The following is a 21,207-nucleotide window of genomic DNA, read 5'->3' as shown; positions in this document are numbered from 1 at the left end:
GCCATCTGACCTCAGGAATTCGCATGATAAGGTGGGGCCAGGTTTCACAATGAGCTCACCCGAAACCCTGGCTGATTGGGACCCACACCCAGTTTCACACCTTGGCTCAGGCGATTAGCGGATCATCAGGGGGTCCTTTTGTCCCTCTGTGGGGGGAAACTCCCACTAGGTTTATATCTGGGACTCTCCACCATTTGACCTTAGAACTGAAGAAGCTTCTCAGATGAAGGTGAAACGTCTTCAAGCAACTTAAAGAAGTCCAGACGCTTTTCTTTGCAAGCTCCTTTGACTACGACGACCTGGATGACTGAGAACCTTCAATAACAACTGATTAAAAATGAACAACAATCCAAATCTTATAAGATTAAATGAGACTTTTGTCCTCACGGTATAATACGTGATACACATCCTTCTATACTCCTCGAACACACACAACACAGCACTCAGAAGCTACCCTGCAGCTTCACAAGTACTCTGTTTAATCTGCACTGGTCACTTCACTTTATTGTTATTGATATTTATATTTAAAAGTGCAATACTGTAATTTTCTGCTGCTCATTCCTGTGCAATATCCCATCTGCCCTCCCGTCATATTTCTTTTCAAGGTTTTCTTATTTAATCACTAGTGTACATATATATATATATTTAGTCATCTTTTCTCTTTTACCATGTCTCTCTAATATTTTGCTCCTTACTATTTTTCTATTTTATTTTAATTTTATTATATTTTATTTTATTTTATTATATTATATTATATTATATTTTATTATATTTTATTATATTATATTTTATTATATTATATTTTATTTTATTTTATTATATTATATTATATTATATTTTATTATATTTTATTATATTATATTTTATTTTATTATATTTTATTTTATTTTATTTTATTTTATTATATTTTATTTTATTATATTTTATTATATTTTATTTTATTTTATTATATTTTATTTTATTTCATTTCATTTTATTTTATTTTCTCCTACTGTATCATGCTGCTGAGTGACTGCTGCTCGTCAAACACATTTCATTGCCATGTTGACCCTGTGCTAACTTGCATATGACAAATAAAACTGAAAACTGAACTGAAACTGAAGCTTTCAGTCTCAGGATACTTTGCTTTTTCCAAGTAGCAGTTCTCTCTGACTTTCAGATTTGCTGCTGATAAACAAATGCAGAGGAGAAGAATGTGTCACCTCATTACTGACATCAATTTGTCTAAACAATTAAAGTTTGGGAAAAAGTACACATCAATTTCTGGCTTTTCCACCTGCTTATTTTCAGGGCAAAGCTGGATATTGTGGCTACCCAGGAGTCTTTTCTTTTGTATTCTATTTTTTTTTAACTCAGGCATTTATAGCAATCTCCTGGCTTGGATTCAGAGGATGCAGCCCAGGTGTCAATGCACTGGTGGTTTCAAAGTGGACTTTGGTAAATATCTCGTAGGAGAATCAATAGTCTCATTATTCTTTGTCAAGAGAAATCTTTAAGTTACCTAACTGAGCCTCATCTGCTGTCTAGGAAAGAAATCACATCCTTTGCAAACACTCTAAGCTGTTAGCTTATGCAGCACGGAAACACGGGAATGGTGGGTGATGGAGAATTGTCATTAGGCGCAAGACCACAGAAGACAGAAGCACTTTGTACGAATAGAGAAGCACCCAGCAAAGTGAGACTGCAGGTTCATAACCTACTTTTCTTCCCTGTCAATAACATTATGAATTTCATTAGAGGAAAACCTTCAAATCAGAGCTCGTGGTTCTCGACTAAAGAGAAGTGAAGTCAGCATTAATGTTGTACGACAGAGGCGATTCTTTTACCGATCTCGCAAGCGTTGCGAGTGGTCCGGCAGAGAGAAAACACTGAGCGCTGAGAGGAAATATAGCAGCCTAGCAGCGAGTGCTGTAGAACAGTCCCACATGCAATCGAGTGAAGGAGCAGGAGATCGATGGCTGGGTAACCAGAGGCAGTTTGAACTTTAAGAGGAATTGGTATGATGGATTTTTTTCCCATCCCTTTCAGGATCTTTCATCTGTGACGCATACGTGCTAAAATGTGGAGGTGCTTGAATTGAAGGGGTGGTTCTGGTTGAGTGCTTGTGAGTTTATTTGAAAGACTTCAGAGAGGTCAAACAGGATTGAAGGATCTTTGGAGAACCACTCTATTTCTTTGTCTAATGTGCTGCCAAAGGCAGAAAAGGTTTCGGTGGAAGGACTTGCCTCAAACTCAAGCTGAGTTTCTGAACCCACCCATTCTCTACTGAATAAAACATTTAGCAGGATCAAACAGCAAGAGAATTTACAACTCCTGCACCTCAAAATCATGATATCAATTAATAATATTAACTTAAAATGGTATTCAGAACATCCAGCTACGATTATAAAATACATCGATGGATGACTCAATTTCTGAGGCTGGTGTAAGTCTACGTGATGCTTCTGTCGGCTGTGAGGAGGTGAAAGGGGTCAGGGTCTTTGGAGGACTTGGGAACTAGTTTGTTTTGGCAGTGTCGAGCACAGGTGCCATCTGCTGTAGTTGTTGCTGTGAAACCTGAAAATCATGTTTTTTGCAGGTGGTTTAACCCTGTAAGACCTACCATAGAACCAAGTCCGCCAGAGCTTATATTATATTTTTACATGCTGTGGAGCCATTTTTGGGAGCATTTCAAGTTGCTATGCATCAATACAACCATTACAGCCCAGATTTTAATAATATGTCTGCATTAAGTGCATAGTAATTACATAAATTGCAAAAAAGTGCAATAAACTACAAAAAAATTGAAAATCGTTTTTGCTTTTTTAACATATATTTCTAGTTAGAGAAATTTAAGAGGCTTATCCCTCAAAACTGTAAATACAAAAAAGTTGCACAAAATAGTTTCCCACCACAGGAAATTTATTTTAAGTGTCTTCATAGTTTTATTTTTGAAATACACCAATTTTTATACACTGCAGGAAAAACGAAAATAAATATTATAATGCAAATTTGCAAAAAAGCAGCATATGCATCAAAATAAACTATTTCCAGCAGTGCAATATGAGTCCTAAGCATCCCAGAAACCACACAGAAAGTCATAAAGTCAAAGATAACTTTTAAAAACACCAGTATAGGCTCATGAGGCCTTGATGGTAAAAAACTACATTTCCGCGAAAATGACGTCACTTCCGGTTTCGGGCAGGTCATGGCGGACATGCGATAGTTCACGCTGATGGACATAGGAAGTGTTATGAACAGCTGATCGGATCGGCAAAGCCTGTTTCTGGAATATTATGTTTTTGTTGCTGCAAGTGCTTTTTATGCAGTTTTTGCAAAGTTATATGTGGAAGGAAACTGTGACCGAGGACAAGCTGATGGTATAAGATGTAAGTACAACTCCTCCGGTTTCATATGCAAAAAAAATTATTGCGCTAGCTCACGTGGTTGCAGAGCTACCGGAATTTAAAAATAGTTATGCAAAACAGAGCGTGCTGCTCTGACCGGCTTTAAAGGGTTAAGAAGATGCAGCTCTGATGTGATGTTTGCAAGACTTGTAGCCACCGTCTCATCAACATCGATTTTTAAAAAGACAAACCGATAATGAGAAACCAAAACCAGATCCACCTTCTTCCTTCCACCTAAAACATTTTTAGCACATATCAAATACCACTTCAGTTTTTTTTTTAGGAAAATTTGAATAAAACTGGCATTGCCATGGACTAGGTGTGTAATTATCCCAACGTTTCCTGTTGACTTTTAAATGTATGAAACCTCATTTGCACAATGTCAAAGTAAATAATATTCACGCTGGAGAGGAAATTAAAATACAACCCATAAATTGCATCTGTGTTACTCGGGATTCAGGACATTACCATTTCAGATTTTTCTGTTACACAAATCGTGATTAATATGACACACCACTCTGTGGCTAGGATGAATATTAAAACTGCTCACACAGGAAAACAAAGCACAAATGTTCAGTTGAGGTTAACATAAAATGATTTTTACATATTTTATTCCTGCCAAGTGAAATCATTTGCAAATAAAAACTCATACCAGAAATAGCATGACAGGAAAGAAACACCTGAATTTAACAATATTTTAAATACATTTCAACAGATCAAAAACTATTTGAGGTCGGCTGTAGCGCAAAAGTTCCTAAAGTCACTCTGCCCTTAATGGCCGTTTATCTAAAAGCCATTCAAATCCACACTTGCAGTTTATGCAAAAAGCTGAGTGTGCTTCTCAATATAGGAGATATACCGTATCTTGCATATCTTTAAATATGCATAATTAATCATGCATCAGATAGTGATGGGACAGAGTGTACAAAGCCCTACCTGAATGAATATGTAGTCATCTTGAACCACCAAAGAGCTGATGTCAATGTAACCAGGGAACGGGTAGTTCCTGTTAGCGTCTGTGCACATCTGAGCTCTGCACGTGACATACTGCACATCTGTCACATAGGAAGAAATGCAGGATTAGCATTATGTATTCTGCAGGTCCGTATATACAGAACAACAGCTGTAGCAAGATTTTGTAACGAGTGTCTTTGTAAGCTAACCATTTCCTTCCCAATTAGATCAAATGATTTTTTTAATCTTATTTGCAGAGTGCAGAGAGTCTCTCTGAATAATTTGCCTCTCTGTGCAGCACCTGATTTATTTTCATTGTGTAGACGCCATAAACGAGCATCTCCATCTGTCAATCATACGACACCAAGAGGTGGAAAAAAAGCAATTCTTGGTTTTCGCAGTGACGCTACACCAACATCACACAGTGGCAGTTTCCCTCATGTTGGCTACAGTATAGACGACCTTGATGTTGTGGCCTTTCAGAGTTACGGTGACGACATTGACTGACTGAGAGGGAAAATAAAAGAAGCCATATTCATCAAGAATCATACGCCGGGTTCATCGGTGGGGCGAGCCAATGCCGTTTCCTTGGGGACGACTTCTTTTCACAAAGAGGAATTCATGCCTATAGACACCTGCTCATTACTCGTCTTTGTGTGTAAGACACCTACTTCCATCTGGTGTGTGAGCTTCCATGTGGACCAGATCTGGCTCCTTGTCTAGGCCCGTGACAGACCTGGGAGAGAATGAAAAAGCAGAATATAAGGAGTTTTTATAAGCATAAGGATGTAAAGGAGAAGCTACTTCTGTTACTGCTTAATTAGAAATGAAGCTGTTGTGCATTTTCTTTTTGCAATCATAGTTGTTCCTTTTAACCCTTTAAGACCTACCATAGAACCAAGTCCGCCAGAGCTTATATTATATTTTTACATGCTGTGGAGCCATTTTTGGGAGCATTTCCTAAATTCTAATAATATGTCTGCATTAAGTGCATAGTAATTACATAAATGGCAAAAAAGTGCAATAAACTACAAAAAAATTGAAAATCGTTTTTGTTTTTTTAACATATATTTCTAGTTAGAGAAATTTAAGAGGCTTATCCCTCAAAACTGTAAATACAAAAAAGTTGCACAAAATAGTTTCCCACCACAGGAAATTTATTTTGAGTGTCTTCATAGTTTTATTTTTGAAATACACCAATTTTTATATACTGCAGGAAAAACGAAAATAAATATTATAATGCAAATTTGCAAAAAAGCAGCATATGCATCAAAATAAACTATTTCCAGCAGTGCAATATGAGTCCTAAGCATCCCAGAAACCACACAGAAAGTCATAAAGTCAAACATAACTTTTAAAAACACCAGTATAGGCTCATGAGGCCCTGATGGTAAAAAACTACATTTCCACAAAAACGACGTCACTTCCGGTTTCAGGCAGGTCATGGCGGACATGCAAAAGTTCGCGCTGACGTCTAATCCAATGTAGGAAGTGTTACAAACAGCTGATCGGATCGGCAAAGCGTGTTTCTGGAATATTATGTTTTTGTTGCTGCAAGCGCTTTTTATGCAGTTTTTGCAAAACTATATGTGGAAGGAAACTGTGACCGAGGACAAGCTGATGGTATAAGATGTAAGAACAACTCCTCCGGTTTCATATGCAAAAAAAATTATTGCGCTAGCTCACGTGGTTGCAGAGCTACCGGGATTTAAAAATAGTTACGCAAAACGGAGCGTGCTGCTCTGACCGGCTTTAAAGGGTTAAACATGGTCACACAAATAAATGAACACGTATTTAAACATTTTTGCCTACTATTGGCTCTGTATGGGTACAACCCCCTCCCCCCCATAAATCTCAGATCTTAGACATAGTAAGGAGAACAGAGTAAAGCCCAAATCCAATTTCAGCAAAATACAACAATGCAAAGAAATACAATCTCCTTATCTTCGACTGAATGGTACAAGGCCACTACACTCTCTGACTACGACTGTATCTCAGAGAATAATCGTGCTTTCTTGTTCATTTCCCTGCTGGTGGATTAGACTAGATGGATACAGCGCTCCCATTGTGGTGGTATTTCATAGCCCCTGGAGGCTGATGAGGCCATTGTCTAAATGCGGCCAACTGGAGGACTGCCTAGCCATTGCTAAAGGCTCATCCAGCGTTTAAATGTCCTTGAGGGGGCTTTGGCAGTGAAGGGCGAACTCTACAACGGATTGTGCACACTATTTAGGCTTATGCCACAATGGCAAAGAAAGCTCCAGATTTATGCAAGTTATGGTGCATATAGCCAAAAGCAATCCCAGGCACACCCCAGTCAGAGTGGGGCAGCGAGCACTGAGCTGGAATATATTCGGCCCTACGTTTGTGATGAGTGTGCACTTTCAGACATAGTAGGTACACTGCAGGGGGAGTGAGCAGCAGACATGACTGGATAGGAAGCGACAGGAACGTCCTGGATCCATTATTAGTCATAGCTCATGTATCTGCATGTATGTATCTGTAGAGATTCACCCCTCTTCCTTCTACTGCAAATGCAAAAATAATAATTTGGTCTTGCGGGACGCCCGATATGAACAGGGTGTGAGTGTGAGAAATGAAGTGGAATGCGACATGCCCTCGGACGCCGAATGCAAAACGCATTCTGAAGAAGGAGATTAATCTCTGCCCGATTGTATCAAGGGATAGAAAATGTGCAGAATTTTAGCAGCATCACCAGTCAGTCACATAGCTTGTTCTAAGCCATCAATATCACTTGCTCAGTCGCCCCGAACACGAGCAACACTTTCTGCATTCCTGAGCAAACAAAACTTTGCGGAAGAGGAATGGAGCAGAATAAAAAGGGGGGAAAGTGGAGATGTGAGAATGAGTGACTCACCAGTAGAATCTGTTTGGCGTGACGTGTTCGTGGATGAGCTGCCATTTTCTTCCGAAGTCTACGGAGCTGTACAGCTGCAGAGATATGAGAGAAAACGAGTCTTTTAGCAGGATGAACATGTTTCTCCATTCATCTGGAGTCTAATCACAAGAGATGATGAGTGCTTTTTAGACACGCCTGGTAAATTTCAGGGTAAAGGTTAGCCTGGGGCATTATCGGTAGATGGGCTGCCATACCACTGAAATGCTATCATCATCAATGACATCATTCAAGCTAGCATTTTATCACAGACAGAGGCATCTCTATTCCCTTCTCGTGTTACTAATAAGAGTTATAGATCTGAAAATGAAGCATTTATGCAAATAACACACACATATAATTCCCCTCTCGCCCCTGCAGGCAGTATTTGTCTTTCAAGCTCAGGTCCTGGAAGCTTGATGGTCCTGCGCAGCATCTTAGCTCTTCTGGACCATGCAACACGTTCTCACTCCCAAAGCGTAACATTTCACGCTAGGTGACAAATCGTCAACATATTACGTTTTCAGCTACCCACCACGTTCCTAAATGACGACCTCAGAAAAATGAGGAAATATGAGAAAATATGAGAACCGTATGGACTCAATCTACACATGTTCGCCCTTTTTCTTCAAATCGCTTAGAAACACGCTATTTAACATAATTAAAGTCTTGGTTAAGGTCAGGAAAAAGGTTATGGTTAGGGCTAGGGATAAGGTTAGGTTTAGGGCTGGAATACAGGGCTGGAACGTCTATTACCGCGGGAGCGTCGTTGCACTGGATTTCAGCCATAACCCGCCGCGTACCATAACAACGCCGAAGGTCTCCTTTCGCGTTCCTCAGGAACGCCGCGGGACGTGACAAAACGTCGGCATGTTACGCCTCGGGAGTGAGAACGGGCTCCAACACGAGCACAGTCCAAGGAACAGCAACAATACTGTGTAGGAGCCTCACGCTCTCAAGCCTTTGGTAGAAGCCCTGAGCTTGAAGGATAAAGACCGCCCACAGGAGTGAGAGGGGGATTATTTAATATAATGTATATAATGTGGCCAACTTCAGCTTAATGAGTAAGTACTTGAAGATCTTTGGGAGGTTTTGTTCCTAAAAATCAATCTTTTCTCCAAACCCTAGTTGTATAAAGTGCTTTGAGTGCTCAGACAGAGTAGAAAAGCGCTATATAAGAACAAGTCCATTACCCTAACTTCTGTCAATGGAATTTCCACAAGTGCTTGGAATGATATATAGCTCAGCTGGCATACAGGATCATAGCATGGAGTCACTGGCCCAATTTTAATGCACTAATTACATTTTCTTGTGCTCGAGCGAACGATTAATAACCCTGGTGCATTTTCCAAGTCTCTATTGATTGATGTTGTAGAAACAGCACCCTTGCTGGGCCTGTGTATTATTATTTCATGCAGCTCTGTGAGTCGGTAGCCCCATTTGAGGGCTATGCTAATGTTCCCACTTGTTGTCTTTTATCACAGCAAATCTGTACTTACTCTGATAAAAAAGATACACATTTGTCACCTGCTGCAAATGTATTTCGTCAGCATTGCAGGGGAAGCTCTATGTCACCAAGTAGGCAGGCTATCATCGTCTGATTTAAAGTTGGTGTGATTCATTGGATTTCACTTATTTGCCTGCCTCTTCATGAACAGACTAAATGCAAATGAGTTAGCTGGGGAGCACCACTTCACAAATGCAGATATCAAAACACGTGCGTCCAAGGACACACGCTATGAGCAAGAAATAGAAACAATGCCGACACACTGCTTTGCAAAAATTGAAAGACTTTTAATAAACACACTTGGCTCTTAGTTTTTCAACATTTTCATCAGAGATTCTCAGATATTGTGAGGCCGACGTCAGCTGCCAGCCTTCACAGGAGTGGAAGCTCGTCTCTGTTTGTATCCACAATCTTATTCTTTCAACCATCACCCACAGTTGCTGTAAATGATGGTAGAAACGTAGATCGCCAAGTCAATAAATAGCTTTGCCTTCATGTCAGTTGTTTCTGGTACAGCTTCCACATTACTGAAGATGCTGTACTAATCCATCTGTCAATCAACCACTGGACTTTAGTAAGTCCCCCCACTGGTGAAATACACGCCACCCTTTTCCAGCTGGGACCCATGCTTTCAGACTTGGAAATGCCCTCATGTCGACCAATTTTCAATCGACTGGAAACAGTCATAGTGGAACTTGAAGCTACCAGGACGACATCATCATAAACAAGCTGTGATATTAACAATATGAAACCCTCTGTCCATAAAAATTATGAAGCGAACAAAGATCAGCTGGATGAAGTACACGCCTGGTGTTAAGTCTGTCTTATTGATTTCCTGAATGCTGCAGTTTTATCGTGTGAGATGTTGATTCCTGTGCATGAGAGTTTCTATAGATTGGTGTAAATATGGGCTGTCGGGATACATGAATGTGATGAGGTTGAGAGCCATACAGGGGTAAAGGGGTGGGGGGGATGGTGGGAGGGGTTCACATGATGTGTTTTCTGTTTTGCTCACTTTTTTTTCTTTGTTTTTTGTTTGTTTGTTTTAAATTTCTGTAATTATCAATGTTGTTATTATTATTATTATTATGCTTGTATTTTCTGTGTTTGGTTTTCAGATGTCTGAGGTTATTCTTGAAAGGCATAGATACAAGAGTGTGCACCTGGGAGTGCTTTTGTGGTCACAATGGCCATGTTGTGGTTATTTGATGATACTTGCTCTGTCCCATAGTTGTGAGTTTTCTGTTTGTTTGTTTTTTTGTTTGTTTGTTTTTTTGCTTTGTGTGTTTGTTTGTTTTCCAATTTAAAAATGAAAATAAAGCTTAGAGAAAAAAAAGTCTGTCTTATTGCCTTTCTGGAGATGTTGAGGGCCTATCAGTAGAACTAATGAAGGGGGGGTTCCAACCTGATTACCCCAAAGAAGTTTTCACCCCTCCCCCACTCAAAGCACAGGACACCGGGATAATTGTTCTTATGGATTTTAACACCAAGTCTGATGAGCTTAACTTATAAATTGTCCTCCAATCTTATTTAACCTCCCAAGATCCGAACTCGTTCATGGCATACATTTTCAATTTCTTGCTATTTCTTGCATCTTCAATTGCTATTTGGGCTGATTGGGACCTGATGAATGTAAAAACAAAGAATTACAAGTTTTGTTTTGTAGCTGATTTTTGTTTCTGAGAAAAATGAGATCCACAGTGGCTGTATAATGTCCTCGTAAGTGGATATCAGGCTCGTGTAGAGCAAAGTTTAGTATTTTGGTCTAGAAAGCCCAAAATGTGATGTCCACATATGTGGACGCCATGTCCTAGGACAATGGTTCTTAACCTTGTTGGAGGTACCGAACCCCACCAGTTTCATATGCGCATTCACTGAACCCATCTTTAGTGAAAAATAAAATATGATTCTTTTTCAAATTCAAGACATAGATATGTTCTTTACTGGTGCACAAAATGAGCCATGCATGTCATGGCGGAGGCTCTGCCGAACCCCTGAGACCGACTCACCGAACCCCTAGGGTTCGATCGAACCCAGGTTAAGAACCACTGTCCTAGGAGGTTAAAATGGGCAACGAAGCAGGTGATGCTTTAAGGTGTGGACATAGCTTGCAATTGAGAAGTTGCTACTGCTTAAATGTGCAGTATCCTCAATTTCTTTGTTGTATCCACCTCAAGGCATTTCTTTCTAAAAATACTAATACAACAATCAAAATGCTGAAACAAAATAGAGCCATTGGACCAGTGAGTGATGTCACTGTAGCTGCATTCATCTTAGTATAAAAGCTATGTAAGCAAACACATCCCCGGCACAACACATGGTAAACAACAGCCTTGAAGAAAAACAATTACCGGAGATCATTTATTTGAATTTCGACAGCTGAACCTTTCTCTTCCCGTCTTATGTCTATAAATGTCTACTTGCACCACAAACCCATTTGTTCTCATTTCAGACCGTTTTAAGGAATCGTATCATTTTGGCCAGAAACCATCGAGAAACGTGACAACAGCTGCTTTTTCAAAGGCTTTTCCTCTTATCTTTGGCTCAGACATGATACTTTTCTTTGCTTTTATCCTCCTTTACAGAAATGTTTCACACTGTCACTCTCCCTAAATGACTTTTACATGTTAGCAATCTTCGGTTGGTGATGAGTTAACAGTTCAGCTTCCCTCTTTATCAAGCTTCTCGGTACAAGCTGCTGCAAATACTGATCATTTCATTTTTATTGTAGTTACGAAAACTGGATGCTACATCTTTGAACCGCTGACGTCCACTTCTCCCTTCTACAGAACAACTGATCCTGCTTTCCACTACAGCAGCCACAAAATCCTTCTGTAAGCCGCTGTACACCAAGTATCAATAGGTTAATCTCTGCTGACACCCTTACAAAGCCTCATACTGAATATCTAATAACAAAAATGCTATATGGGGCCTTACAAATACATCCATCTCACTGTCTACGGTTAACTTCTGATCTCCTCTCCTGCAGCATCATCAGACTTCATTTGAAATACATTGACAACCAATCACTGAGTACTCTGCTCGTGAGTGGTGGAGCGGCAGGTGGGCAGGGCTCTCTGCCAGGCCCAAGAACCAATGCTGATCCTCAATGAGGCCTTTCCTACACTGCAGCCTCTGGACTAGTGTGTTGCTTCATTATTCTCTATTCTATTTACAGTGTTTCCTTCACTCACCTCTTTTCATTAGTGTTTGCACCACTCTGCAGGTCATCAGTAGTTATTAACCCTTTAAGACCTACCATAGAACCAAGTCCGCCAGAGCTTATATTATATTTTTACATGCTGTGGAGCCATTTTTGGGAGCATTTCAAGTTGCTATACATCAATACAACCATTACAGCCCAAATTTTAATAATATGTCTGCATTAAGTGCATAGTAATTACATAAAATGCAAAAAAGTGCAATAAAGTACAAAAAAATTAAAAAATCGTTTTTGTTTTTTTAACATATATTTCTAGTTAGAGAAATTTAAGAGGCTTATCCCTCAAAACTGTAAATACAAAAAAGTTGCACAAAATAGTTTCCCACCACAGGAAATTTATTTTGAGTGTCTTCATAGTTTTATTTTTGAAATACACCAATTTTTATACACTGCAGGAAAAACAAAAATATTATAATGCAAATTTGCAAAAAAGCAGCATATGCATCAAAATAAACTATTTCCAGCAGTGCAATATGAGTCCTAAGCATCCCAGAAACCACACAGAAAGTCATAAAGTCAAAGATAACTTTTAAAAACACCAGTATAGGCTCATGAGGCCCTGATGGTAAAAAACTACATTTTCCGCGAAAATGACATCACTTCCGGTTTCGGGCAGGTCATGGCGGACATGCGATAGTTCGCGCTGACGTCTATTCTAATGTAGGAAGTGTTACAAACAGCTGATCGGATCTGTAAAGCGTGTTTCTGGAATATTATGTTTTTGTTGCTGCAAGTGCTTTTTATGCAGTTTTTGCAAAACTATATGTGGAAGGAAACTGTGACCGAGGACAAGCTGATGGCATAAGATGTAAGTACAATTCCTCTGGTTTCATATGCAAAAAAAAATTTTGCGCTAGCTTACGTGGTTGCAGAGCTACAAGGATTTTAAAGTAGTTACACAAAACAGAGCGTGCTGCTCTGACCGGTTTTAAAGGGTTAATCTCTCTTCCACAGTGTGTCTTTTGTCCTGTCTTCCTTCCCTCATCCCCAGTCAGTCGCAGCAGATGGCTGCCCATCCCGGAGTCTGGTCATACTGGAGGTTGATGTTGTGATTAAATTGAACTTAAACTGAAATCTCTGTAACTGTTTGTCATTCATATTTGGGACAGAGGTCACTGCAAGTGGACGGATGGACAGATGGAGAATCATACTACAAAGTAAAGTTTTGTACTGATGTTAAGATTAAATCTATTGGCTATCTATCCAAGGTTCATTGTTTTATCACCTCCTTTGTCAAAGTTTTTATTTCTCTCTTCTCAAGAATGAAAACAAATATTTCAACACGATACAACTCATGTAGTACATCATCTACGATACCTTTATTCCTAAAAATATACAAAATATACAACTAACTGAGAGAATAGCTGAGCACACAAATGCCATACATACCCCATGCATAACCCAGACTCACTGAAAGCACACAAATCATAGAAATATCTGAAGATGGGAGGAACTGCAGTAAATAACATGTCCGATCTTAAAGCTGTGGACCATTAGTTTAGCTGTTTCACACTTTACCTGTAAATACTTTTCTTTTATAGTCACAAGTTGGTTGTTGTTAATTTGCGGGTGCTCATCCTAGAAATGCATCATCGCACAACTGTGTGCAAACCTGTTCCTAACCACACCTGAGAAAATAATCATTGGCAGCCTTGATGAGCCCTTATCAGTTTTCTCTTTTCTGTCTGTTGTTTTATTTGCTCCAGTGAAGCCTGAGTGTTGATGGTGATGAGCAGTCCCACCATTTATTAAAGGGTTTTTGTCATTTAAACAAAGCAGTGTGGTTTGCTGTTTTTATATTATGAATTATTGATCAAAAGGCTTTACATGTTTAACCTCTTAAACTGTAGGTTTATTTTGACTCCATATTTTTGAGAGACATTCATAAAACTATAAAGGAGACCAATGCATTCATCGTAGTGTCCCATGTGTTTTTAAGGCATGGATCTGTTATTAACTGCAGGCAAACATTTGTCCAAGTCTTTATGAAGTTGCACAGAGTCTAATAAAGTACAGCACCCATAGGCACATATTCTGCAGAAAATTTGATTTCTGATTCATTCAAGCTCAGTAAAGAAAGATTCCCCACTGGAGGCTTTTGGTCGGTGTAACGGGGCGACAGGCAGGGTCCCTCATCACTTTGGACAGTGACTTATGATGGCAGTGGGCAGGCACAGCCGATCCTCTCTCCATTCATCAGTCCAATGACATCTTAAATTTTAAAGGTTCTGAGCTGTCACAAAGTAAGCTTCACAGCTTCCCACTCAGTTCAATAAATCAAAAGAGTGGCCGGCCGGCTGCCACGCCACCAATGGAGTCGGCAAGAAAAGTCACCAACGAAGGACAGAGCATAAATGGTGATTGAGGAATTGCAGTGAGCATGTTAGTTAAAACTCGTCTATTCGTGGTGATCCGAGGTTTAGAAAACATTCATCGTGTCTCGAGCTGCACAGTTGCAGGTAATGTTCAGATGACGGTTGATTGTCCAGTTATTGCGATTTTATAAATTAGCTTCAAAAGTTTAATTTGGGTCAAACTGGTTCAGCTTTTGTCAAAGAATAGAAGTTCACCGTCTTATCTATTGTTCTGTTTCAGACCTACATGTACACGTGAGAGCAACAGCACTCAGAGAAGTAGATAATGTAAAAAAAAAAAAAAAAAAAAGACAAATTGATATTTTTGAGAATATATTAGTATATATTAGGGATGCACTGATACCGATACTGGTATCGGGTATCGGGGCCGATACTGTAAAATGTGTGTGTACTCATACTCGTAAAAGTTAACCGATACCATGAACCGATACCAACTTATTTCATTAATCAGAGGGTGGCTTGTCATTTCTGTTGTAGTTTTTTAGATTGGCCACTAGGGGGCCAATTATTATTTCAAATTCAAATTCAAATTTTTTTATTTGTCACATACACAGTCATACACAGTACGATATGCAGTGAAATGCTTAGACAACTGCTCGTGACCTAAAGAAAAAAAGAAAAGGCTATGAATAAGATAGGAAATAAATATGAAAATAAAAAAGGGTAAATTTAACCAGGAAGAAATAAAATAAAATAAAATATAAAAATTAAGTTAAGAATGAGATAACTGTACAACAACTGTACAACTTTTTTTTTACAACAAAAAAGGGTAAATTTAACTGGGAAAGAATAAGATAAAATATATAAATTAAAGTTGAAAATAAAATAACTGTACAACAAAATACACAGTATTTTATTTATTATTTATTTTATAATTTTTTATATTTTATTATTTATTTAATAATAATTATTTTGTTTGTTTGTTTACAATATGGACACTCAGCAATAATTTAAAAGTTTAATTTATTCGCAAACCGGATTTGTATTTATTTTATTCCAAACAGAAGTGTTTATTTATTATTCTGAAAGCTCGAGACAGTGCCAATAGTTCAGTGATATTTTGTAAAATTACAATGTGGAGACTCTGCAATAATTTAACAGAAGTGCTTATTTTTCACTTGAAATTTTTTTGTGGTCATTTTTATTAAGATTTTATTTTTTATCGGCAGGGAATAAAATAAAACCTGTCTTCCAATTCATTGTATTTGTGTGTGTGTGTGTGTGTGTGTGTGTGTGTGTGTGTGTGTGGTAGAAGTATCGGTTTTTGTACTCAGTATCGGCAAGTACTCAGATCCAAGTATCGGTATCGTATCGGTTTGAAAAAATTGGTATCGTTGCATCCCTACTATATATATATACAAATATAAAGCCAAACCTCATTTTCCCACCCAAAATGTATCATTCAATTTATTTATACAGCGCCAAATCACAACAAGGCGCTTTATATTGTAGAGAAAACTCCAAAAATCATATGACCCCCTATGAGCAGCACTTTGGTGACAGTGGGAAAGAAAAACTCCCTTTTAACAGGAAGAAACCTCCAAGACAACCGGGCTCAGGGAGGGGCGGGGCCATCTCATCTGCCGGTCACAGCTGACTGTTGCTATAGTAATAGCAATATAGGAGTGCCTTAAGTGTCCAACATTAGATAGATCACTTAAAAAACTTTAGTGATCCCCACAGGAGAAATTCACTTTTAGAGCAGCTCAAACGTTTAGGAGAAGACCTACAAAAATAAATAAATAACCTGCAATCGTGGAAACAACACAAAATAACAGCAGCACTGTCAACAACTGCAGCTGCTGTTGGAATGAAAGATATTGTTTACTAAGTAGCTTCATGATAGTGGGTGTCTGCAGTTATTCAAAGGTAAGAGGTGCTTTCTCAGTGCCAGACCACAGCAGGACTGAAGGGGGAAACACATGAAGCACTAAAACACTTTGTGGAAACTGGATTAGCTGAATAGAAATCAAAATCAGGCACACCAAAGCTGAGATCAGGAGATCAATAAATCAAGCATTGCTCATTTTACGACAGAAAACTACTCCAACATGCAGAATCTGCTAAATATGAGAGAATCCAGTCAGCAAAAGTCCTCTCAGAAGCCGGCTGTCTAGCAGCGCTCTCAGAGGACTAGTGGCATCTCGAAACCATTACTCAAAAGGTGAAACGAGGCCAAACGCTTTGAGTGCGCTAAGATATACCAGCGTTTCACAGGAGAAGAAAAATACGGTCTTTGTCTGAAGAATCCACGTTTTTCGTGATTTGTGGGAGTAACAGGAGGAACACGAGACACGTGTAAGGGATATTCCGGTGTCGTCTCGAAGCTCAAAGCTTTGAAGAGGTGTTTGAGAACCAAAGAAGAAGAAGTGCTGACTATCGTGGGCTTTCCTTCATCCTCACCTGTGCTTGACCAAACCGACACTTCAAGGGTCGCCCAACGTCTAAGAAAGCTCAAATAAATCCTGACGAGGCAAATATCTCGTTGGAGCATCGTCAGGTCATTAAGGGATAAGATGGAGTATTAGCTTTAAACCTCCACGCAGCTCATATTCTGTTGTCATTAAAGTTAAGACGGACAAAATGCTGAAGAGATTTTTTTCTTTACTCAAAGCTGATGTGGTTTGTAGAGGAATATTTAGTATTAAACTTTAGGTTAAAATAAAGTTTTAAAATCTAGCAGTGAAGTAGAATTGCCATTTTCAAAAATAACCTGAAGTACATGCACATATCCTGCCGAAGCTTGAGTATGAAGCAAAACAAGAAGCACAAAGATGATTCGACAGCACTGCGTCTCGTACTACATTTCAACATCCCTCATAATCCTCATAATCCTCATGTATGTTTGTACCAATTGGTTTTTTTCTAGAAGTATTTCTAGAAGTCTTTTTTATGTGTTCATGTCTGACCTGATCCTGCATCTGGTCCCACTTTTAAAAATCATTGAACCTGGTTCAAATTTCGAGATTTCAACGTCGCCTTCTCTGGCAGCTCCATAACGATTTAGCTTGTTTGAAGTCCTGTTCTTACCAGTTTCACCAACAACGTCAAACACTCGTAGGGTTTTTCACCATGAACTTATCGTCCAAGGCGAGTCCATCAAATGAGTTGTACTGTGACGTGCTGAACCATCTGAGGGAGAACATCCAGCGTGACGGCGTCCGCCGCCACATCCTGCACCGTGAACAGTGGAGTGTTTTGGTCTCACCGACAAAACCTTCACTCACCACCAGTGTTGGTCAAGTTACTTGAAAAAAGTGATCAGCAACTAATTACACCCAAAAAAGTAATCCCATTACTTTACTGATTACTTATTTTCAAAGGTAATTAATTACTTAGTTACTTAGTTACTTTTTAAAAACACGATTTACAACCTGAATAGGTGATAAAGTGATAGATCTTTCAGCCCAATTCTACTTTTTCTGCATAATCATCATACAAAATGTAATCAAATGGAAAAGTCTCTTTTTAAAACTTGTTTTATTAGTTTTAATCTTTTAACTTTATGCATCAAGCAAACATTTAATTATCTGCAACATTCTCTGACTGGAAGAAATTAGTTTAACATTTAAACCTATTTTCTGCACATTCCAGCACATAAAATAAAATATTTTTTGTGTTTACACTCAGTCTTTCAAATAGATGCAAGTAAAACACAGCAGAAAATAAATAAAGTCAAAGACTAGCGGTCCTGTTGCTCTATTTTCACCTGTAAAGCAGGAGTGGGGTAGGCGGAGGTTTACCCTGGTGCAGGTGTGCAGCGGTCAGTGGAAGAATCCGTGAGTTTCTCTGTGAGTTTCCCATTACGTCGTAGCTACTCGGTGCTTGTTTGGAAATTTAGGGGGTTTTTTCGCTGTAAAAAGAAGTTTTCTTCCCACGCACAACGGACACTAATGTTTTTGTCACTTTTTATGGAATCAAACTCAAAGTAAGGTCAGTACTTCCACGCTTTAAACGCTGCACGCTCATACTCTCTCTGCACTCGATATATGATCCATTGTTGATCTGCACACAGCTGTTGTCACGAACGTCGCACTCGCTTACGTCACTGTCATGAGACATTCTCGCAAAAAAATCACGGTTTTAGTAACGCAGTAACGCAGCGTTCCTACGGGAAAGCAACGGTAATCTAATTACCGTTTTTGCAATAGTAATCCCTTACTTTACTCTTTACTTGAAAAAAGTAATCAGATTACAGTTACAAGTAACGCGTTACTGCCCATCTCTGCTCACCACTGAGCACTCCCTACAACTTTTTACACAAAAATGAGAATCACATTTAAAGATCAATGCTTTGACACCCTGGAAGGAATCCAGCATCCACTCCATCAAAACAAGCGCAACTGGCCGTAACATGACTGAATGCTGAAAACAGTCCAGAAGATGTTTAAATTTAAATAATCTACAATTCTCAATTTCAGTTTAACACCTTTTATAGCATTTTTGTAATCTCAAAGTGATTAACAAAGCCGAGCGACCGTAATAACAAAGCTAAAAACATCTCAAAGTTAAAGTTAAAGGAAAGAAATGGCAGTGAAGCTTGAAGGTGCACCAAAAAAAATAATTATAACTGGAATTAGTGCAAGAATTAGGAATAAAAATAGCTGCCAATCCCAGTATGTGTGCGTTTGGTTTTGTAAACAATCTACAAAATATGCAAATCTTCAGGATGCAGTACGAGCCGTCCACTGGTCAGGTGCCACAAACTCAATCATCCTGTGACCTGCACGGCTTCAAATATTCTCATCGTAGGAATAATTCGTGTTAAATGAGATACAGGGAAACAGACTCAAGTCTGTTTACACATAAGGTCTATCATAGTATCGCTCTGTGGATTAGATCACAGTAAAGGTCTCATAGGCAGCACTGGTTTTATCAGATTTAGCCATCAAACCAGTTAAAGTGTGCTTTGGACGTGTGGGCAAATAAAACAGGTTTTGTTTCACGACGTTTAGCTTAGCAGTTCCTTTGGGTTATTGGGTTTCACATGCATGGAGGGAATAAATCTTAAAGTTTCTGTGTTGGTTCGTGCTTTTGTTTTTTTATTTTCTCCTCCTCGAGGCTTCGTGCTTTACAGGAAACAAATCGAGACTGGGAAGTGAGTTAAATCAAACACAGATGGAACCTAAATGAGAAATGAATAGATTCAAACGCTGGTTTCTCACAAGAGCGATTACACATAAAGCACTGTAACATAAATTTCATGAAGCTTTTTTTTATTACTTCCTTTTCTTACTGTTTTTGGAGAGTTGGTGGTAAGGCTTGGTAAAAATGTAAATTATTGCATTTGCTTTTTAAAGCCTAGTGCAAGTGCACTTTGCTCAAAATGAAATATGAATTAAAATAAAAGATACATGACCGCTCTGCAGTAGCTGTCTGCCATGGAAATCAATTACAAAACGAGCGATGCTGAGGAGACCCCACGCAGACACAACGACATGTGTTTCATGACAACATGAGAGCTGACCCCGCTGCTAGTTTCCTGCTGCAAACTAACACAAACTACTCGTTAGCTGTGGGGCTGCCAACGAGTCCAGTATGTGTCATAGAAAGAAACATAATCACAGCTTTCTTTAACTCTCACTGTGAACTGTTGGGGGGGGAAAAGCCTGCAGTGAAAAAAAAAGGCACAACATGAGGCAAACCATTATCCTCAGAGCATAGGATAAAATGTCTAACACCAGCCAATTAGAGATAGGAGGTCTGTGTAGGCTGTTTTTGACCCTGCAACAGCCCATTCTGACTGGATTTCCAACCATTATGAGACTCTCACCCACTAAATAAGACATTATGGATTTTGCTTGAGGCAATGGGAAGTAAAAGTGGATAGATATGTCTCGGATTGCTCTCCTAGTTCTCGGATTCTCCACTTCTTCAGTCTGTTTATGTCGTTTTTCAAAGCAACAGATGCAATCTGATGAACATCAGAGAGGTTGTGGCAGGGTCGCTATTGTCCAAGATTTTGGCCTCCATGTTGATAAAAAAGGAAAAGAATAACGCTTGTTTATAGCATTAAAAGAACTTTTCCAGACCTAAGACAATCGCAGACAATCACCAGACTTCACTATCAACTGTTTTCATGGGGGCGAATCTGTGGTAAGACAGCAGCTTCACAAAAAGATTGTGTATTGTTGAATTTAAGACGTATCCCCAGAGGATTGTTCAAAATCTACTCAAACAAATTGTTATGGTGGTGAGCCATACTCTGAGATGTGAATCACTGCCCACATATCTTATCTTTTGCTTACTCTCACTGACAGTATTTTAAATGCTTGGAAACATTTGAACCAGCCTTACATGCAGAGCTGAGGAATGACACAAAGCAAAATGCTATTTTTTAACCTACACAGACATATTGCTTCGCCTTGGCAGGAACACCCTTCTATTGATCTGAGTATGAAAGTGAATCAAGAAAACTAGCAGACTGCAGAAACCACCTCCACTTTAACCCAAGATGCAGACAAAGCAGACGTGTTTCTAAGAGTTTGCTCCTTGGAGCCACAGTCAGGAGACACGGAGCAGAGTTCATTCTATGGCGAGCATAAAACCAACTTCTAAGCAAAAGGATAAGACATACATTTGACTATAGAACTCTAAAGCTCTCTGGAATAAGATCAATAAGAACTCAAAACACTCGTGGCCTATTTTTGAGTTTCTAAGCTAGTGGGCAAGTGGATGATGAGAGTCAAACCTTAAATACTGATCCTATGCGTAGGTTTACGGTACATGTCAGCTTTTAGATGGCCCCCATTACTGATGGAAACCTCACAGTCTAAGAAGGCTAACCTGCAACTTTTTATATCCTCCCTGGTGAATTTCCTCCTTTGGCGAAGCGGATGTCACAACACAGAAGAACTACCTCGTCA

General features: G+C 39.1%; 1 protein-coding gene across 1 annotated transcript in view; it reads right to left on the bottom strand.

The window, feature by feature from the left end:
• The window catches only part of sorcs3a (sortilin related VPS10 domain containing receptor 3a), a 299,340-nt gene that overhangs the window by 85,025 nt on the left and 193,108 nt on the right, over positions 1-21,207 (bottom strand). The window contains exons 5-7 of the mRNA XM_085161986.1: positions 7,219-7,292; positions 5,012-5,076; positions 4,323-4,441 (exon numbers count right to left, since the gene is read on the bottom strand). Coding sequence (XP_085018112.1) covers positions 4,323-4,441; positions 5,012-5,076; positions 7,219-7,292 — 258 coding nt within the window. The remainder of the gene's footprint in view (positions 1-4,322; positions 4,442-5,011; positions 5,077-7,218; positions 7,293-21,207) is intronic.

Source organism: Neolamprologus multifasciatus, chromosome 6, assembly GCF_963576455.1.
Source record: "Neolamprologus multifasciatus chromosome 6, fNeoMul1.2, whole genome shotgun sequence".
In the NCBI taxonomy this organism is placed as follows: domain Eukaryota; kingdom Metazoa; phylum Chordata; class Actinopteri; order Cichliformes; family Cichlidae; genus Neolamprologus; species Neolamprologus multifasciatus.
This window is presented reverse-complemented; position numbering and strand designations above follow the sequence as displayed.